The sequence below is a fragment of the Gracilinanus agilis genome, chromosome 1 (genome assembly GCF_016433145.1).
Source record: "Gracilinanus agilis isolate LMUSP501 chromosome 1, AgileGrace, whole genome shotgun sequence".
NCBI classification, from domain to species: domain Eukaryota; kingdom Metazoa; phylum Chordata; class Mammalia; order Didelphimorphia; family Didelphidae; genus Gracilinanus; species Gracilinanus agilis.
Window position 1 is genome coordinate 707,816,545 of NC_058130.1, and position 17,407 is coordinate 707,833,951.

The 17,407-nt window shown below is 46.9% G+C and overlaps 2 protein-coding genes across 2 annotated transcripts; one reads left to right on the plus strand and one right to left on the minus strand.

The window, feature by feature from the left end:
• Positions 1 to 452: 452 nt before the first annotated feature.
• Positions 453 to 15,244, minus strand: ATP13A1 (ATPase 13A1). The gene is made up of 26 exons (XM_044669785.1): positions 14,725 to 15,244; positions 13,613 to 13,702; positions 13,274 to 13,464; positions 12,099 to 12,171; positions 11,497 to 11,652; positions 11,255 to 11,324; positions 10,765 to 10,871; positions 10,549 to 10,678; positions 10,069 to 10,124; positions 9,151 to 9,277; positions 8,915 to 9,052; positions 8,710 to 8,830; positions 8,170 to 8,327; positions 7,750 to 7,925; positions 7,494 to 7,604; positions 7,250 to 7,375; positions 6,831 to 6,939; positions 3,779 to 3,978; positions 3,598 to 3,694; positions 3,151 to 3,320; positions 2,938 to 3,052; positions 2,213 to 2,409; positions 1,593 to 1,735; positions 1,382 to 1,493; positions 1,016 to 1,159; positions 453 to 798 (listed from the first exon to the last, which is right to left on the minus strand). Exons 1-26 carry the CDS (start codon positions 15,169 to 15,171, stop codon positions 688 to 690), a joined length of 3,675 nt encoding a protein of 1,224 aa, XP_044525720.1. The 5' UTR covers positions 15,172 to 15,244; the 3' UTR covers positions 453 to 687.
• CHCHD5 (coiled-coil-helix-coiled-coil-helix domain containing 5) lies at positions 15,156 to 16,183 on the plus strand. The gene is made up of 4 exons (XM_044669809.1): positions 15,156 to 15,245; positions 15,491 to 15,631; positions 15,752 to 15,902; positions 16,023 to 16,183. Coding segments are annotated over exons 1-4 (312 nt in total). The 5' UTR covers positions 15,156 to 15,243; the 3' UTR covers positions 16,041 to 16,183.
• The last annotated feature ends 1,224 nt before the right edge of the window (positions 16,184 to 17,407 follow it).

Genomic DNA, 17,407 nt, shown 5'->3' on the forward strand with positions numbered 1-17,407 from the left:
CTCCTGGGCCTTAAAATCTGGGACAGGGAATCAAAACATCGCAGATCATCTGGTTGTTACTGCCACCCTATGGTATCTCCAGCCATTAGGGGTAAAGAGAGAAGGAATGACATTATCTGGCTTGGGGAAGGGAAGGATCTGAACCACCTTTTGCATGACCCAGAGCCAGAGAAGAAACAACCCTCTCTTCATCCAAAAAAAAAAGTAGGGGAGAGTTAATGGAGGCCCAAAGGGGTTCAATATCAGCCCAGGAGGTACCAGCTAGACCAGTTGTTGGGAATGGACAGAGGGTGGGACTCTGGATGAGGAAGGAAGCCTTAAAAAACCAGCCAAGCAGGCTGAAGTAGCTTCAATGTCTGCACCCCCTTTCTCACTATAAATCTGGGGAACTCCTCTCAAAAGGTTCACTTCTAAACCTCTCATCCTATAACAACAGACAGCTGAGGCTTTGGTTAATTTTAAAATACGCTGATGCTGCTTTATTTACCAAAGGGGGAGGGAATAGAGCAGGGGGCCCACAGTACAAAAGGTTCCCACTTAAGTCTGTCCTAGAACATCACTTAGAACATCAATGGGGAGGGGGGTGATCACTGCTCCTCCCTACAGTCTGGACTCTTCCAGGCCCCCACCCTGGGATCACATGGTCGCCTCTCCATGGCCCTGGGAAGGAGGGCCCTAGGTTCAGGCTCATGAAGGCACTTTCATCTTCGGGCTCCCCAATAAGAACTGAAGGACACGGTCTACCAGAAGGGCCAGGCAGAAGTCAAGCAGCAGGACCTGAGCAATCACCAGCTTGAACTGCAGAACATGGAGAAAAGGATTAGAAGGGCTTGAAGAGAACCCTGTTAATTCTACTAGTGACTTCCTTGGGGCTTTTGGGGGCATTGAATGGGATGGAGGAAAAGCCAAGGGTCTGGACTAGAAAGCTTTAGGTCAGTGTTCACTGGAGGAAACTCCCAATGGACTAAAATGGAGTACTAGAGTCAGTATCAGCTTGAATGGAGGGCTTTCTTACCTCCACAGGGATGTCCACAAGCCCAAACTGGCTGTTGAAGTCAGGGGAAGAGCCCAACAGGAGACCAGCAACAGCAGCAATGGATAGACCGAGGCTCCACAGAAGGGGCTTGTTCTCCCGAAGGCTCTCCATGAATGGGGGACCCTGGGGGAGGCCAGGGTCACTCAAATCCCTTGCCCTAACCTCCTCCTAGGGCTCAGTGCAGAGTAGTCAGTGGGGCAAGGTACTGGAAGTGGTGGGAATTAGGGTCTTCCCAGGTCTAGTACTATGAGAGTAGGTGCAGTTAGAAATTGGGAGCTCCATGGGGTTGGGGTATCAATAAGAATTGGGGATCCAATAAGGTTAGTTCAGGAAGGGAGGCCTCACCTTATAGTTGATGGCAAAAGTGGCCATCTGCATGGCCATGGCCATGATATACACAGTGCTGTTGACCAAGCTTGGCTCAAACTCTTTGTACAAATCCACAAACTCCTCCTTCCTAGAGAAGAAGGGAGGATTAGGATTCCACAGAAATGTATTAGGACAGAGACCTATCCAAGTTATTGAAAGGAGAAGGGAAGGGTCAGGAGCCACTCACTTGCCAGGGCTTCGGGCCTGAGCCCCTTTGTACAGATAGATCAGACTCAGAAAATGCACCAGGAACTGGAGAAGCACAGTCAGGACTGTGTACAAGTTGAAGATGTTGGGCAGTGGCCGCTCAGGTGACAATGTCTTCAAGGGCTGGGGGTTAGAAAGGTCTCTGCTCATCCTTGCTCTGGGGAGATGAAGGAGGACAGAATCTTTCCTCCAACGAGAAAATGATTACCTAATTTTGACTCCTCGTTAAGTTTCCTTGAAATAAATTGGTCTTATTTGTTTTTATTGTATGAGTCTATCTTCCCCTGTATTCAAGGTCCAGCCCATCCTGAGGTCTGGTCCTAGTTTGTTGAGCAATTGGCATGCATTGCTTAATAAACCGAAATGTTTGGAAGCTCAAACCTTTGTTTCCTCAGCCATTTCATTTCTCACATGCCACACCCCTCAGCTCTCATGAGCTCCTAAGGCTGATATTTGCAGGATAAAAAATGCCCTTTGAGAGTGTGACTTCCTTTCTTTCTGTACTGGTTGCAGTAGCTATAGACCCTGCAGATCAGGGGCTCCCTCTCAGGCCTTGTCTCTCACACTGGCTGTCTGCCTACCTGCACTGTATCTACAAACCTTGGAGCGGGAGATGAAGAGGAAGCAGCCAGCCAGCAGCAAGCCCTGCAGTGTGGCCTGGAAGTCACTGAACTTGACCCCTTCCAGGTAGAGGACACTCTGGCTGTAGGCAAGGATGAGTGCATTCAGAGCCAGGATTTTGAACATCTGTAGTGTGGTGACTAGAGTGCACCGGCCTTGTTTGATGACGTGACAGACTGAGGAAGAGGCAGAAGAGGAGTCACAGTCAGGTTTGGGGACTAGAAAGGAACCAACACCAAAAAATCTCCTGTCCCCGAAGTAAGATTAGAATGATAACCCACTCAGGGCCCTTGGGCCATCTCCCAGGGGGCGAGAGAAAGCAGTGAAGGGTTGTATGCATTAGGGGTCAATCAGCAGGAGTAGACAGGAATGCAGTTGGGCATCAGAATGGGTTAGGGCAGTGATAGGCAAACTACAGCCTGCGGGCCAGATGAGGCCTCCTGAAATGTTCTATCCGGCTGTTTGACATTATTCCTAATCTGACAAATACAACGAGTAGGATACAATACAATGAAACTTCGAAAAGTTGCCTTAGAAACAGACTGACAGATGAGCATTTCCTTTCCTTTGGTCCCCTCTTTAAAAAGTTTGACCATCACTGGGTTAGGGAGAATGAATGGGCACATGATGAGGAGCTGGTCTTTAGTTAGTAAAGGGAGGTCAGTAACTGTGACAGCTACATCCCTTGGAGCCTAGATACTCACTACATTGAATGGATGAGAGCTTAGAGGTGAACGGGGCTGCTATGCTAGCATCTCCCAGCTTCACAACAGGGGCGTGGTCCTCCTCTAGGTCCCTTAACACCTGGTTGAGACGCTCCTACAGGTAGAGAAAAGGTTATGGCTCAGAAGGACCCCTGCCATTTCCTATCCTCTACCCCTTATTCTAGACTTCCAAACCTTGGTGATCTCACATACCCTTTGGAGATTCAACTGCTCCTCCCGCACAGGCCGATGCTTAACCAGCCTAGAGGTCATTCTTACACTGCTGCTGCTGCTCAAGGATAGTCTCCCATCACTGGGGCCATCCCTGGGTCTTCGACGCCTCTCAAATATCCGTTCTGGGGCATTAGCCAATAGAGCAACCCCTGAAAGGCACAAGTAGGGTTGAGAAGGAAGGTTCTCTGCACCCTCCTTCCCTTATAGAAAATATTGGGGGACTCTGGCCATAGGAAGAATAGCCATATAGCTTGCAGTCATTATTGTCCATTCTCTAGAAATCCACCATGCCATCTGAACAAATTTCCATCTGTTTCAATGAATATCCCACCTTCCCCACCCCCTTACACGAGGAGCTCTATTGATAGGCTGATCCATGACTCCCTATTCAGACTGGGGGCTCACACCCACCTCCCTTTCCCTTACCCACATCTGCATGCTTCAATGCCCCAACATCATTGGTGCCATCCCCACACATCAGGGTTACGTAGCCAAGCTCCTTTAGGCTAGTGATGACAAACTCCTAGGACAGGAGGGGGAGTGGTCAGCAAAAGGGAAGCCTATAATGATCCCTTCTCCCCCACCCCTGGCCAGGCTCCAAGATCACCTTCTGTTTGGGGGAGACTCGGGCAAACACCTGCACATGAGGAATGAGCTTGAGCAGGTAGTGATGGTCAGAAGCTTGGAGGTGGGCAAGACCATCCCCTGTGAGGCACAATGCATGGTTTGAAGTCAGTTCCTTTGTGGAGCTCTGCCTCAGTGGGTAGATGATGGTGCCATCAATGGACTGCCAATGCCACTCGGAGCCTGCAACACATCAGGAGCCACGTGTAATTGTATGTGAATTTTCTCCTCCTTTGGTCTTTGGGATGCTACGATACTGTAATGGTTCTCCTGCCCATAGCATTTCTGTACTGTTTCCTTTCCTTCTGACTTCAAACTATGGGAATCCCACAAGGCACAAGGCAGCTCTCTATATATTCTTCCTCACAGATCTGGTAATCTCCCTGCCTTCAACTTCCATTTATATAAATGATTCTCAGATTTTTATCTGTCCTTGATCCAAGTTTCAACATTTCCTTTATTTTAAATGTTTTAATTCTGAACTTAACAAATACTAAAGGGGGAGAAAGAACAGAAAAAGGAGATTACACTTTTAATCTGTGAGTCTCTATAATATGCAACTTGCTTTTCCTTTTAAATATGATTATTTCATCATATAACTTTTGAGGCTGTCTCACTCACCTATGTTTCCTTCTGGCTTTCATTATGTTCTCTTCTATGTACTTTTAGAAAAATGCTTTAATGACTCTCCTTTTTTCTTTTTGACTTGCTAATCTTTTTTATTCCCTCTCATTACAAATTCCCCTCCCCCATAAAACTCTTATAAATGATTAAGTGGAAGTCCAGCACAACAAACTCCTTTGATGGCCTTATTCAAAAATGTCTATCCCATTTTTTAGCAATATGCTCCATCACTGGGCTTTTGGACTTGTGGTTGGCCGTTGTACTGACTGGGGTTTTTGGTGATTCCAAAACTGTTTTTTCTTCCATTCCATTCTGCCTGAGTTCACAAATATTTCTAGGTTTCTCTGGAACCAGATTTGTCTCACTGTGTGAGAAAAATTAACAGATATATGTATATGTATATAGACGTTGGGGAACGCAGACTTAACCAAATGAAAGAGAGGAGGAGGGTTTCAAAGCTGTAAGGTAATTGGCAGGAGGGTGGGTTGTACCCAGAACAGAAACCCTCTCTCCCTCTCTCCTTCTCCCTCTCCCTCTCCTTCTCTCTCTCTCTCTCTCTCTCTCTCTCTCTCTCTCTCTCACCTTTTTAGCCTCATCCATTAGATGGGAGTAAAAAAATACTTGGGAGATGAGAGACAAGGACATACAGAATGGACTGAATGGCTGAAACTGAACAATCCTATTGCTCATTAATGGCAAATATCAACCTAGAAAGAGGTCTCTGTTGGAATATCCCAGCCCTTGGCCCTGGACAATTTCAAATTTTTATTATTTATTATTTTATTAAAAATGGGGACACTATGAAACCAGGAAGAATAGCCAACAAAGCTTTGCCAGGCAGGCCATAAACAAAGCTTGGTGACTAGCTAAATTCAATAAAGTAAAATTTAACAAGGACTTATAAATGTAACACATCTTGTAGAGATTAAAAAAATATTTTTCAGTACAAGATAGGAGAGAACGTCTAGGTAATGTGGAAACAATCTAAGAGTCTTAGGCAACCACAAACGTGAGTCAGTCAGTGTTACTTGGCAGTCAAAAAAGCAAAAGCTGATGTGATCTTAGGTTTCAATATTTAGAGGGGCAGTCCAAAGTGAGTGATCTAGTAATGTGACTATAATGTACCGAGGCCAATGTATATATTCTGTTCAATTTGGGGAACTGCACTTTAGGAAGGATAATGAAATGCTGAAACACCTCCAGGAGAAGACAATAAGGAGAATGAAGGGACTAGAAGTCATCCCATGAAAGGGTTGACAGGGAACTGGGGATGGCAAGCAAGAGAAGAGAAAACATGGGAGGCAGTCATGGGGAGAAACTATATTTAGGTATTTGAGGGATTCCTGTAGGGAAGTACTATCACTTTTTCAAAACAAGCTCGGGACAATGGGTGCAAGCTACAGAGACAGATTTCAGTTTCGTGTAAGGAAAACATTCCCTAAAAATCAGAATTGTCCATAAGTGGAACAGGCAAAGGTAGTGAGCTTTTCCCTAACCTGAGGTTGAGCAGAGAACAAGCCAAGAATTTAGAGGATTTTCATTCAGGTAAAATTGGATGTGATGGTTTCAGAGATCCCTTCCAACTTACAACCTCAAGCAACAAGTTTCAAATCAGATCAAGGCAGCTCTCTCCTTTCTGAAACATATCATGCTCTCCACTCAGTGTATCAGTTCAGGCTCTTCCTGAAGCCTGAAATGTCTTTTCTCTCTTGATGTGTTTAGTGCTGATTTTCCTTTTGTAACCCACTCAAAATATACAAGTCTTCCTGGCACCCTCCTTGTTGGTAACAACCAACCTTCCTCTTTGTACTTCATGGATCACTTTTTTTTTTCCTCTGTATAAACCTTTTAGAAAATAAAAAGCCTATCTGATTTGTGTTATCTTCCCCCTTCTCCCCCACCGTGAGTTCCACAAGGACAGGTACAATGCATCTTCTTAACAAATAGTAAAGATTTAATAAGTACTTGTGAAGCCAGTGCTATTTTCCTTTTCTGAATTACTCCAGAACTATACCAGCATAGACTATACCAGATACAGGACTGGATCTCAGCACAACCACACCTTTACTGACTCTAAATGGATCATGTGTGAGTTTCATTTCTCTAGCCAGAGACTTCCACTTTTCTTGGCTCCCTTACAACTTAGATGACCACAAAGGGGATTCAATAATCATGTGCTGAACTAAAAAAGACTAATGAGGGTTGGCCTGCTGATCATCTGTCAATATGTGGTCAACAAGCACAGCCTGCCAGGAGTTTGTGTGACCCTGCAGGAAGCCCTCAGAAACCTTGTACCCCAATAGTCCCTAGAGCCCAAAATGGCCCTTGCTCTATCTTCCTGACCACACTGCTTCCTGAAACCAGGAGTCAGCAGGGGATATCCTGTCACCTGCATAGAATCCAATGCTTACCTTTCTGGGAAGGGGCCTGTAGGATTAATGTGTGCTCCTTCTCAATGAAGTGCAGCTCTTGGGCCACATGACAGGCTGTAAGTGGGTTATCACCCGTGATCATGACCACCTGGAGGAATAGGTCATAGCTTTTGAGTGTCCAGGAAAGGCTAAGAAGATGGGATAAGCAGCTGGTAGTACAATGGGTATAGTGCAGGGCCTGGAGTCATAAAGACCTGAATTCAAATTCAGTCTCAGACACTTACTTGCTAGGTGACCCTGGGCCAGTCCCTTCACCTCTGCCTGTAAAGCAAGAAGGTTGGATTCCATGGCCTCTGAGGTCCCTTCTAGCTCCTATTTTTTTTTTTTAATCCTATAAAGCAGGAGTAGGGGCACATAGGGAGGAGGGTTAAAGGTCTCAAGAGAGAGAACAGCTGTACCCTGTGTGATGCATTCTGGATTTCCCGAATCACAGCTTTGGAGTCAGCTTTGAGTGGGCAGGAGACTACAATGAAACCCACAAATTTCAGGTGGCATTCAAGAGTTTCACGTTTAACTTCTCGGACCTAGGAAGGAGTCATGGAGGGTTAGGTTAGCCAAGGTGCTGGAGAGAGGCCTGAGCTGTACACCAAGGCCACTGCCAAGAGTTACTCTGTGCTATGGGAAAGTGGGAGGGTCAGATACCTGCTGGTGAGTGAGGTGGCCCAATTCCTTATATCCCAGAGCGAGGATACGGGCCCCTTCCCTGGAGATCTCAGTATGAATGCTTTGATAGTCACTTGGGCACTGAGAAAACTAGAGGAGAAAAAAAAATTGAATGATACACTGAACAACACAGTCCCTGAGACATACTTCAGGGAAATAGGAACCCATGTAATGCCTGAGCCTCTCATCTCAGGTACATGTCAGCCTTGTGGGAAGGCACCAGGGTGGTGCTCACCATGGAGTGCAGGGTCTCAGGGGCCCCCTTCACTGCAGCGATGTAACACAGGTCAGTGGACCCCATCTTCTCAAAGGAGGCCAGCACAGACATTCGCTTCAGGGCACTGGCAAAATGAAAGCGCTGGTGAATTTTCAGTCCCTGAGTTTTAATACTTCTGGGGAAAACTTTCTCATCTGGAAACAAATAAGCAGGAGTCCTGAAGGGTTTCACTCATTAGGCAGCAAGGATACCATCCCTCCATCCCAAGCCCATTCTGTTCATGTCCCACTGCCTCCCAGCACAACTTCTCTGCTCTCCTCCATCCCCTTACCCACAGCCTGGATGTAAATTATAGCCCAAACAGGAGAACTCTTATTTTCAAATGCTTACTTCCAAGGCACTCCCCTGAATAACTGGTGACATTGGATGCCAACTCACCTTTGGTTAGAGTCCACTCCACAGCTGTCAGCATGGCTTTCTCTAGAGGATCTCCTACCAAGGAGCCATCATCCAGTAGCACTAAGGAGTGGCATGTGGCCAGGGCCCGGTGTGTTTCTACAGGAATATTGGACACTGGCGTCACCTCCTTCCCATCTCTGCAACGATGGGAAACAGCCAGCCAGGTTACAGTGTGGAGACAAACCTACAAGTGCCTCTCCCAACCTCCCGCCGGAAGAGTAAAAGTGATGGACAGGCATCCAATATCTCAGCCTGGCTTCTGAGGAAAATCTTAAATAGGAAAAAGTGGGATCTGAGGAAGGTGGAAAAGATCAAACAAGTTCTCTACTGAGACTGAAATGCCATTCTAGAGCCTGGACAATCAACTATGTACATCTACCACAGGAACTAGAATCTCTCCAGTTATCTCAGCCATATCCTAGACTTCTATGTGATCCCCTACACCTGAGACATTAAGGCCTCTGAGTCCTGGGACAGGAAAAACTTCTGAGGAAACTTAAAGCATGCTTTTTCACTCACTTGAGTCCAGCCACGCCCCGCACCACAAGACTGTCACTGGTCAGGGTGCCTGTCTTATCAAAACAGCACACTTGAACTTTGCCAGCAAAGGGGATCCGGAACGGCTCTGTGCAATACATGTCTGAAGGAAAAAAGACCAGTGAAAGCCTGCTCCCATGGCTAGCCGATCTCCTCCCACCCACACAAACCCAGAGGAGCCACTCACAGAGTTTGGCCAAGGCAATCAGAGAGGTGTTTACAGCCAGAGACAACTCAATGGGAAGCTCTGGAGGCACAACTGAGGTCAGGATCAGAGTGCATTCCAGAAATAGTTTGTATCGGTTCCTACTGGGGTCCTTAGTACCTGAACAGAAGACAAATAATGTAGTCTATATAATCAGGGTCAAGGTCAAACCAAAGGATATAAGCCCAACCCTGAGGCCCAGAGAACAGAAAGTTTACCTTCAATCCAAACATATGCTGCTGCTGCAACTGCAAAGACAAGTAGGAAGAGGATGAAGATAAAAGTCTCCAGGTTGTTGGCAGTCACCCTCTTCACTCCAAAAAGAATTGTGCGAAGCAGTTTGCCCTGGGAGAGGCAGAATAACGATGCTTTCACCAAAGTAATAGAGAATGTTTCTTTTTTTTCAGGTATGTGTAAAAGGAACCCCTTCCTCCCAGGATCGTGAACTTTCTGCTTGTCCAAGTCAGCCCTTTAGCGACCCGGAACTAGGGTCAGAGACTTTGATTGGTTCCTAGGATGTGGTAGACCAACTCAGAGGAAAAGGATGTGACATGGAGAAGGACTATAAAATGAGACCGTAGAGGAGACTGGGTCTTTTTTCTCTGGAGGTTGGTGGCTGAGGCGGAAGACACTCTTGTGGGCTGGTAAGATTAGAGTGGGAGGCTAGGAAATATTTTTTAAAATTTCTCTCCCTCTATTTCTTTCTTAGACTATATTTATATTAAAACTAAATTGTTAAAAGCTATTATCATCCTCATGACTTAAGGGTTAATTATTTTTATAAATGGTGACCACAATAATCTTTTTAAAATTGATATTATATTTCCAAACAAATTTCTAAACATTACATTTAGCATATTACATTTGGTATAACATTAATTTTTCAATATTATAAGTATAAAGTAGGGCAACTATAATTTTGTGCTGGGGCCTCAAGGACTAATCAGATACTAAACCCTAAACCCAGGGCAGAGGTTCCATGCTAATGAAGACATTTTATAGCAGAACAGGGAAAAATCTGTCAATCAACCTGATGGCATAATCAGAAAACATGAAGGACACCCTGGCTCATCCCTCCCTTACCCAGAACCTACTATTCCACCATAGGCCCTCCTATCCTGCCAAATGGCTGTTACCTGTGATGTATTGAAGCCAGTCCTCAGAACATAAGCCACACAGCCATTGTCGACTGCTACAGGAAACAATCAGATAATTAAGAGATTGTATGATCTCTAGAGGAAGGTGGAAACCTTGTTCCCATCCCCCAATCTACATTTAGCCAATGCCTTTGCCAGTTTTCACGTACTTTCTATATGTGACACCATCACTTTGAGGATGAGAGAAACATGAGCTACATCAGGGAATGGGGAAAAACAATTTTTGATTTGAATTCTTCTGTAGTCCTGGGGAGGACCAGAAATATGGCTAATCCAAAGATCCCCTCATGAATGTTCATGTACACACATCTAAACCTATGCTGCAGAGTCTGAGTCACTGACCAAAATTAGGGGAAGAGCCAGATTGAGGCTGGGGAGAAGGGAAAGCCATTTTCATGGGGAAGAAAGAAACTCCTGATCAAGTACATTATCCAATATGAGAGATGGAGAGGAACCTACATTTCAGCCCTGTGGTGGCTTTCTGAGGAGCAATATGCTGCACAACCTTGGTGCCCCCAAAGATAACATGGAGGCGTGAATCAGCTTGTATGTCCAGCACATGATCTGGGTCCAGATCCTCAATTGGTTCCTGCAATGAGACCCCCAGTATTTTTCAGGACTTAGCTCTCTCTCCTTGGCTACATCTCACCTGTATTACTATTTCCCTTGTCTCACCTTCATCTGAGGTACTGACTCCCCAGTGAGCATGGCCTCATCTACAATGCAGCGGCCCCGAAGCAGCAGCACATCACAAGGAACAAGGTTTTCATGGGGGGAGCGACCTATTGGAGGAGAGATTATATCACAAGGAGGCAGAGCCCATCTGATTCGTGACTCTCCCACTACCATACACACACAAAAAAGAGACAGGAAGAGGACACAACTTTCCCTAGGGAAGGGCTGAGGGTGATAGATCTCAGAATAGTCAAGGGCAATCAGAACACATGGAGTCTATTCTGGGTCTACTACTAACTCAATGCATCACCATCTAGACGTCACTTCCTCTCGATAAGTCTTAGTTTCCCCATCTAGAAAATGAGGTGACTGGACTAGATTATCTCTCAGGCCCCTTCTAGCTTTAACTACCTATGATTATCAGGAATAAGGAGGAGAGGGGGAAAGAGACTGTCTGGGAACTTGGATCTCTTTACATCTAGTACGTTACCAATGGAGACGATGTCTCCGGGTATGATCTCATCACTGGAAATTGGTCTCCACTTTCGGCTTCGATAAACCTGCCAGAAAGAGGTAAGATGGTGATAAGTAAACAACATCGAACAACAGTTCCAATCTTGATCCAAGTCTAGTAACACCCAACAATAAACTGCCATATCTTCCCCTTGTCTGCCCTAAGAAATTCCTGGATAGACTAGATGTCCTTAAAGGTAAGCTAGGTCAGCTCCATACCTGGATCATGTATGGCTTATTGCCCATCTTCCGGATCTCTGACATATTCCTCATCTGCTGCTGTACAAGGGAGGCCTCAAAGGCAACCAACATGGAGAGGGTGAAGACACTGTAGTACCAGTACTCATCTAGGCACCAGAGCCCCACACAAAATACCTGGGGAGAATCAGGACATAAATATAAATCAGGCTTAGGCCTATTATTCTGTCTTATTTCTAAAAATTATGGCAGGAGAAGGGACCTTGATCCCTGGGAGAGAAGGGGAAGGGTTTCATAGGGTAAGTAGGTGATTAGAGTGGTTGGCCTACTTATTCCTCAAGCTGAGGTATCTATCATTAAATATTCCAAGAGTAAACTAATATGGTCTTGCTTTTTTCCCCCAAGTAAAATAAAAGGGAAAATATAAGCTTCAGGGGAATGTAAGCTCCTTGAGGGCAGAATCTGTTTTTCATTTTATCTATAGATCCCCAGTGCTTACCACAGTGCCCTGTACATAGTAGGTGCTTAATAAATGCTTGTTGGATTGGACTGGAGAGGAGAGGGCATGCACAGCAGCCCTAGCACCAGGGGCTGAACCTCAGAGACAACAGAGGTACCTTTACCTGAAACACAAAGAAGGGGGCTGTGGCTCTCTCTTTAAACAGCTCCGAGAACTCAGGCACCACCATCTCTGCCCTGAAAAGGAGACCAGCCCCCCAACCCCATCAGGAGGCATCAGGCTTCTGAAGGGTAGCAGGGCAGCCCTCCAAAATCAGATGAAAATTCCCGCTTTGACAATTGCCCCCCTTACTGACAATTTTGTGGGACATGTCTCTTCATCTTCTAGCCCAGACTGAGGGTTAGGTAAGGCAAGTAGCAATCTGCTCTGAGAAAGGTAGAAGAGGCATGGCACCACTGCTACCTCTCCTTGAGTTGATCCTGCTGTTTACTTTATTGTTAATCCCAATCTGTACTTATTAAAGCCTATCTTTTGCAGGACACCATGCTGGGCACTGATGATAGAGGTGTAAGACACAGGCCCTGCCCTCAGGTAGCTTAAGTCAGATTGGTGAGATGAGTTTCAAGGGTGAAGAGATAAACAGAAGGCACAATATGCCAAGATTACAGAATATTAGGGTTTTTAGAGCAAAAAAGGACAGAGTGGTCAGAAAATCTCCATGAATAAGGTAGATTTTGAGCTGGGTGCAAAAGGATGAAAAGATCTGAAGAAACATTGAGGAAATAAAACATTCTAATCATGTGGGGATAGTTCTAAGCAAGGGCAGGAAAGATGAGCAATGGTCATCATATTTGGGGTGGGTGGAGAGAGAATAAAGAGACCAGTTTGGTTAAAGATGGAAGGTTAACATAGATGAGAGACAGTATGTAATGGACAAATCGTAGGAACCTCATATACAAAGCCAAGGACTTTGGATATAGGCTACAGAGAGTTATTAAAGGTTTCTGAGAATAAGAATAGCACTGCATCATATAAGAAACACATAGGTTATGGCAATGATGAATGCAGTATAGTATGACTTCAAATATGTTGCCTTAACTTTATGTGCATCAGAAAGATTAGTGTATCAGTGCATAAAGTGAACTGGAAAGGGAACTGTCAGGATGTGAAAGACCTGCAAACAGTCAATCTGGAGCACTTGAAGAGAAGGATATCAACCCAACTCCTGAAAGGGCAGGAATTAGTTTGGTGCCAAGGAATTCTAGGGACAATTCTAGAGAAAGATAAGAAGTCCCTGACAAGAAAAGATGACTCTTCCAAGGTGAACAGGAGACTCACTTGTTGGTACCGTATCTCTTTTCAGCTGCTCGGATTTCTGCATCTTCCTGAAAGCCACGGGCATTTTGGTAGCAGGAAAAGGGGCTTCCCACAGGAAATGCCACTGGAAGGAACTTCTTTTTCTCCCCTCTGTCATAGGAGTACTTGATCTTCTGAAACTCAAAGGACAGCACCTCCTGCCCGCCTTCTCCCTGGAGGAACAGGTCTGGCTTACAGTGTGTGTGTCCGAGGAAAATCTCCCCAGAGACCTGGAGGCTAAAGGTCCTATGCAGGGATGCTGCCAGGTAACCAGGATGTGGCTCCAGAAGCCCTATTGAGTTCATTATGCTGCTTCCTTACCTCATCTCGATGCAAGGCTACAAGTTCAGCTGATCCATTGTTGGGAGTTGGGACCACTTTCACCAGGGTTGCTTTGTTAGGATCATATTCCTATAAGTAACAGTAAGATTTAACATCCAGGTAAAGGAGATCTGAGGCATAAAGTTGAGTTCCATCTTGTCTGGTGCAGGGAAGACAAATATACCCATTTAAAACTAAACAAAAAAGACAGAAGTCTTAATTTTAGCTTTTCAGTTCCACCCCTCCCCACATTCTTGTTCAGTAGAACCAGTAAGCTCTAGGACTAAAAGGAGAATTTGTCTCTTGTTCTTCACAGGCAGCAAGCAATCATTCTCCCCTACCTTGTTTCTCAGCTCTGGGACTTCTCCCTTAAAGGAGACACACTCCCTTGGTCTGAGAACAAGTAAGATCAAATGACCGGTATGGCTTCTGAGTGATCATTTGCTCTTCAGTTCCTAGTGCCTCAGGGAATATCGATAGTCTCCCTGGAGGCCCAGGAATATTCATGACCATTGCCACCACCTGTTCCAAGTCACCAGAGACAACTAAGCAGCAGAACTGATGAGTAAAAGTGAAGAGTAAAGTTTCTGGAGACCAGGTGCACACATGTGCACCCACCAGTGACTTGTTTGCTTCACAATAGATCTGCCATGGGTACAGAGGCTAATTAAACTTGGATTAGAAGTGACAGCATTGCCAGAGCCCTGGTCCTGGGCCAGAGACCCCTCCCTCACCCAGCTCTCCCCATCCCACCACCCTGGCCACTCTTATCTGAAATGAGAGGGGGTTGGAAAGGGTCTGTCCCCACCGCAGCATTGTCAGAGAAAGGTGACAGGCAGTCCTGAGAACACTAGGTGGGGTAGCCAAGTGGGCCTAGGAATGCAGGTTGCGGAAGGCTAAACACACCACGTGGAGTATCTAGGAAAACTGGGATAGCCAGGTGAGCAGAGTTCGGACAGCGCGGGAGGCAAAGCGTGCAAGGAAGGACGTGGCCCTGGGAGAGGCGGGGAAGGACCAGGCCTTGGGGGAGGCGCCTTGCCTTCCCTACCCACTGCCTCCTAGCCAAAGTCCACCCTACCCCACCAACCTCGCCCGGACGCGCGTGCACTTACCGGAGCGCACGTGAGCGCGCAGTGCGCGTGCACGGACCAGTGGCCGGAGAGGACGGTGAGCGCGTGCGCCAGCCCGACGGCTGCCAGAGTGAGCAGAGCTGCCTCCGGGACCTCTGTCCAGCCGCCCGTCCAACCCCAGCAGCCGGCAGCCGCGGCGCCTAGCCAGGCCGGGTAGAGGAGCCCCACGAAGGGCAGCACAGTGAGGCGGCGCAGGCGGGCCAGGCGCCGGTACGGCCACACTGCAGCCACCAGCTCGTCCCCGGCCGCGACCAGTGCGGGCCCTGCGGGCAGCAGGGGCGGCCACGCAGCCGGAGGCCCCCGACACGGGCCACTACCGCCATCCGAGCCCGCCGCCGCCGCCATCTTCCACAGCTCGGCACTCGCTTCCGGGGACAGGCGCCGGCTCACTTCCGGTATCCCCCTTCCGCGACTCCTGCACGCCGCCATCACCAACCGTGACCGGAAGGGGAGGAATCCAGGACCTTCCCAAGCACTCCGAGCACCTTGCCCGACGGCGAGATGTGAGTAGTAGAAGTCCCCTAAAGCCACTCGAGCTCTGAAACCCGCCGAAGCCTTCCCTCTCCCCTCCTTTCCTTCCCCTTAGGGATTTCTGGGCCTCATGTAACCGTTCTGGGCCTTGCCTTCCCCCCCCTTTCTTCCCCACTTCTCTGAGGCTCCGCCCACCTCCCACCAAGCCTCGCCACCTGGGCGGTACCCCCTCCCTCTGGGCGGAGTCATCTCCACCTCTTTTGCTTCCCTCCGGCAGGGAGGCGGCCCTGGAGGTGACAGCGCGCTACTGCGGTCCGGAGATGGAACGTTATGTCCAGTGCGTAGTTGCCAATCCGCTGTCCTGGCATCGGGATTGCTACCACCTCAAGATGAGCGTCGCTCAGTGCGCCTCCTCCCAGTGAGTCTGAGGGGATCGGACGGGAGGGAAGCAAGGCTGTGTCTGCACAGAAGAAGGGACCTAGGACTGGGGTTCTTGACTTGTGGCCTTCTCTCCCCACTTCCCTACCCCTTCATCCAGCCCCATCATTCGTCAGATCCGTCAGGACTGTGCCGAACCTTTTCAAGACTTTGACCTGTGTCTCCGAAAAAATGAAGCTAATGTGCGCAACTGCACTGAGCATATGCGGCGATTCCTACAATGTGTTGAACAAGTACAGCTGCCCACCAAGGTGGGCATCAGGGGAAATTCTGGGAGGGAACAGTCTGGGGTCTGGGTTCTGCCACCAGGCCTCAAGATAGGCCTTGGCAAGGAAGGACAGACAAATGACCAGCATTGTTTTCCTCTACAGCCAAACTCCCTCCAGTGAGCACTTTTTCTTGTGGCACAGGAATATTGAGCGTATGTGATTGCAGTATTTTCCCCAAGTCAGTTTGGACAGAACTTGGCCACTGATGGGAGTGCTGAGCCCCTATGTCCCACCAACCAAATAAAGACACATTTGTGCAATGCTCCAGGTTCAAAAGCTTCTCCTCTGCCTTAGCCTGAGGTTAGTCACCCTCTTTGCGCATAAAAGGAAAAATAGGTCTTATTTTTTAATTTATGATTTGGTACCTGGGGACTCTATTTTGAAAAGTCAAAATGGAAAGATTATTCACTATGAAGAGTTACTGGACCTGGCCTGGAACAACCTGGGCCAGAGGACACTCAGTTCAAGAGTATTAGTGTCAGGGTCACTTCTGATCCATAACCAGCTGTCCCCAAAGTTGGAAACTAAACTGGATTGGGAATATCCTTGTTCTCCCCTGTTTCCTCCCCCTCAGACCACATATTAGGGTGAAGTTAAAATGGGGAAAGTAAAGCAAAGTTCAGAGGTAGAACAATAAAACACAAAAACTGGATTTGGAGTAAGAGGAATTATGCTCAATCCCAGCTCTGCTACTTACTACTGTATAATGTATACTAAAAGAATTGCCATTTATCATACCTACGAAGTAGTTGTACTGCTACTGCTTGAAGCTCTCCAAGGAGGAACCATCTTTCAGGGACAGCCTGTTTTACTTTTCATCACTTTTAATTGTTAGTCCCAAGATCACACAAATAATGTAAGTGGTAGAGACCAAATGTGAATGTAGATCCGTGGCTGACATTCATTTTCATTATACCACACCACAAAGACACTGTTTCTCCAGATTTCACATTAGTCTTTACCATCACTTTAACAATTAGTTTTACTCATGCCTTTCTGCCATAATGTCCCTTTCCTGCCTAAATTAACTTTTTCCCTTTGCTTCAAAAAGTTCCCCTAAGCTAAACTTGCTTAATGTCAGTCGTCCCCCCTTTTCCTCCTTATGAAGTTATGTCCTTATTTCCCTGTCATAAGGCTCAGTCATAGAAAAGCCTTGAGGTGAGTCATTGTCACTTTGATAGGTGAAGAGTGACTAGAAGTACACAGAGACCGGTACTGGAATTTTAACACTTTTATTCACAATCAGAAAAAGGGTATATACAAAGAAATTTCCTTGTAGACATGGCACTCAGATCATCTTCTTCCTACTGAGGCTTTCAAGGAATTGGCTCTCTCAAGATGGTCCTGGCTTTGCATGGTCTAGGAAAATCCTCAGAACAGACCTGTAGGGTCACTGAAGGGAGTCACAGGCAGCATGATATAGAAGAGAAATAGGCTAGGAAATGAAAGACCTTACTTCTGGTCCCAACTCTTCTATTAACTTGCTG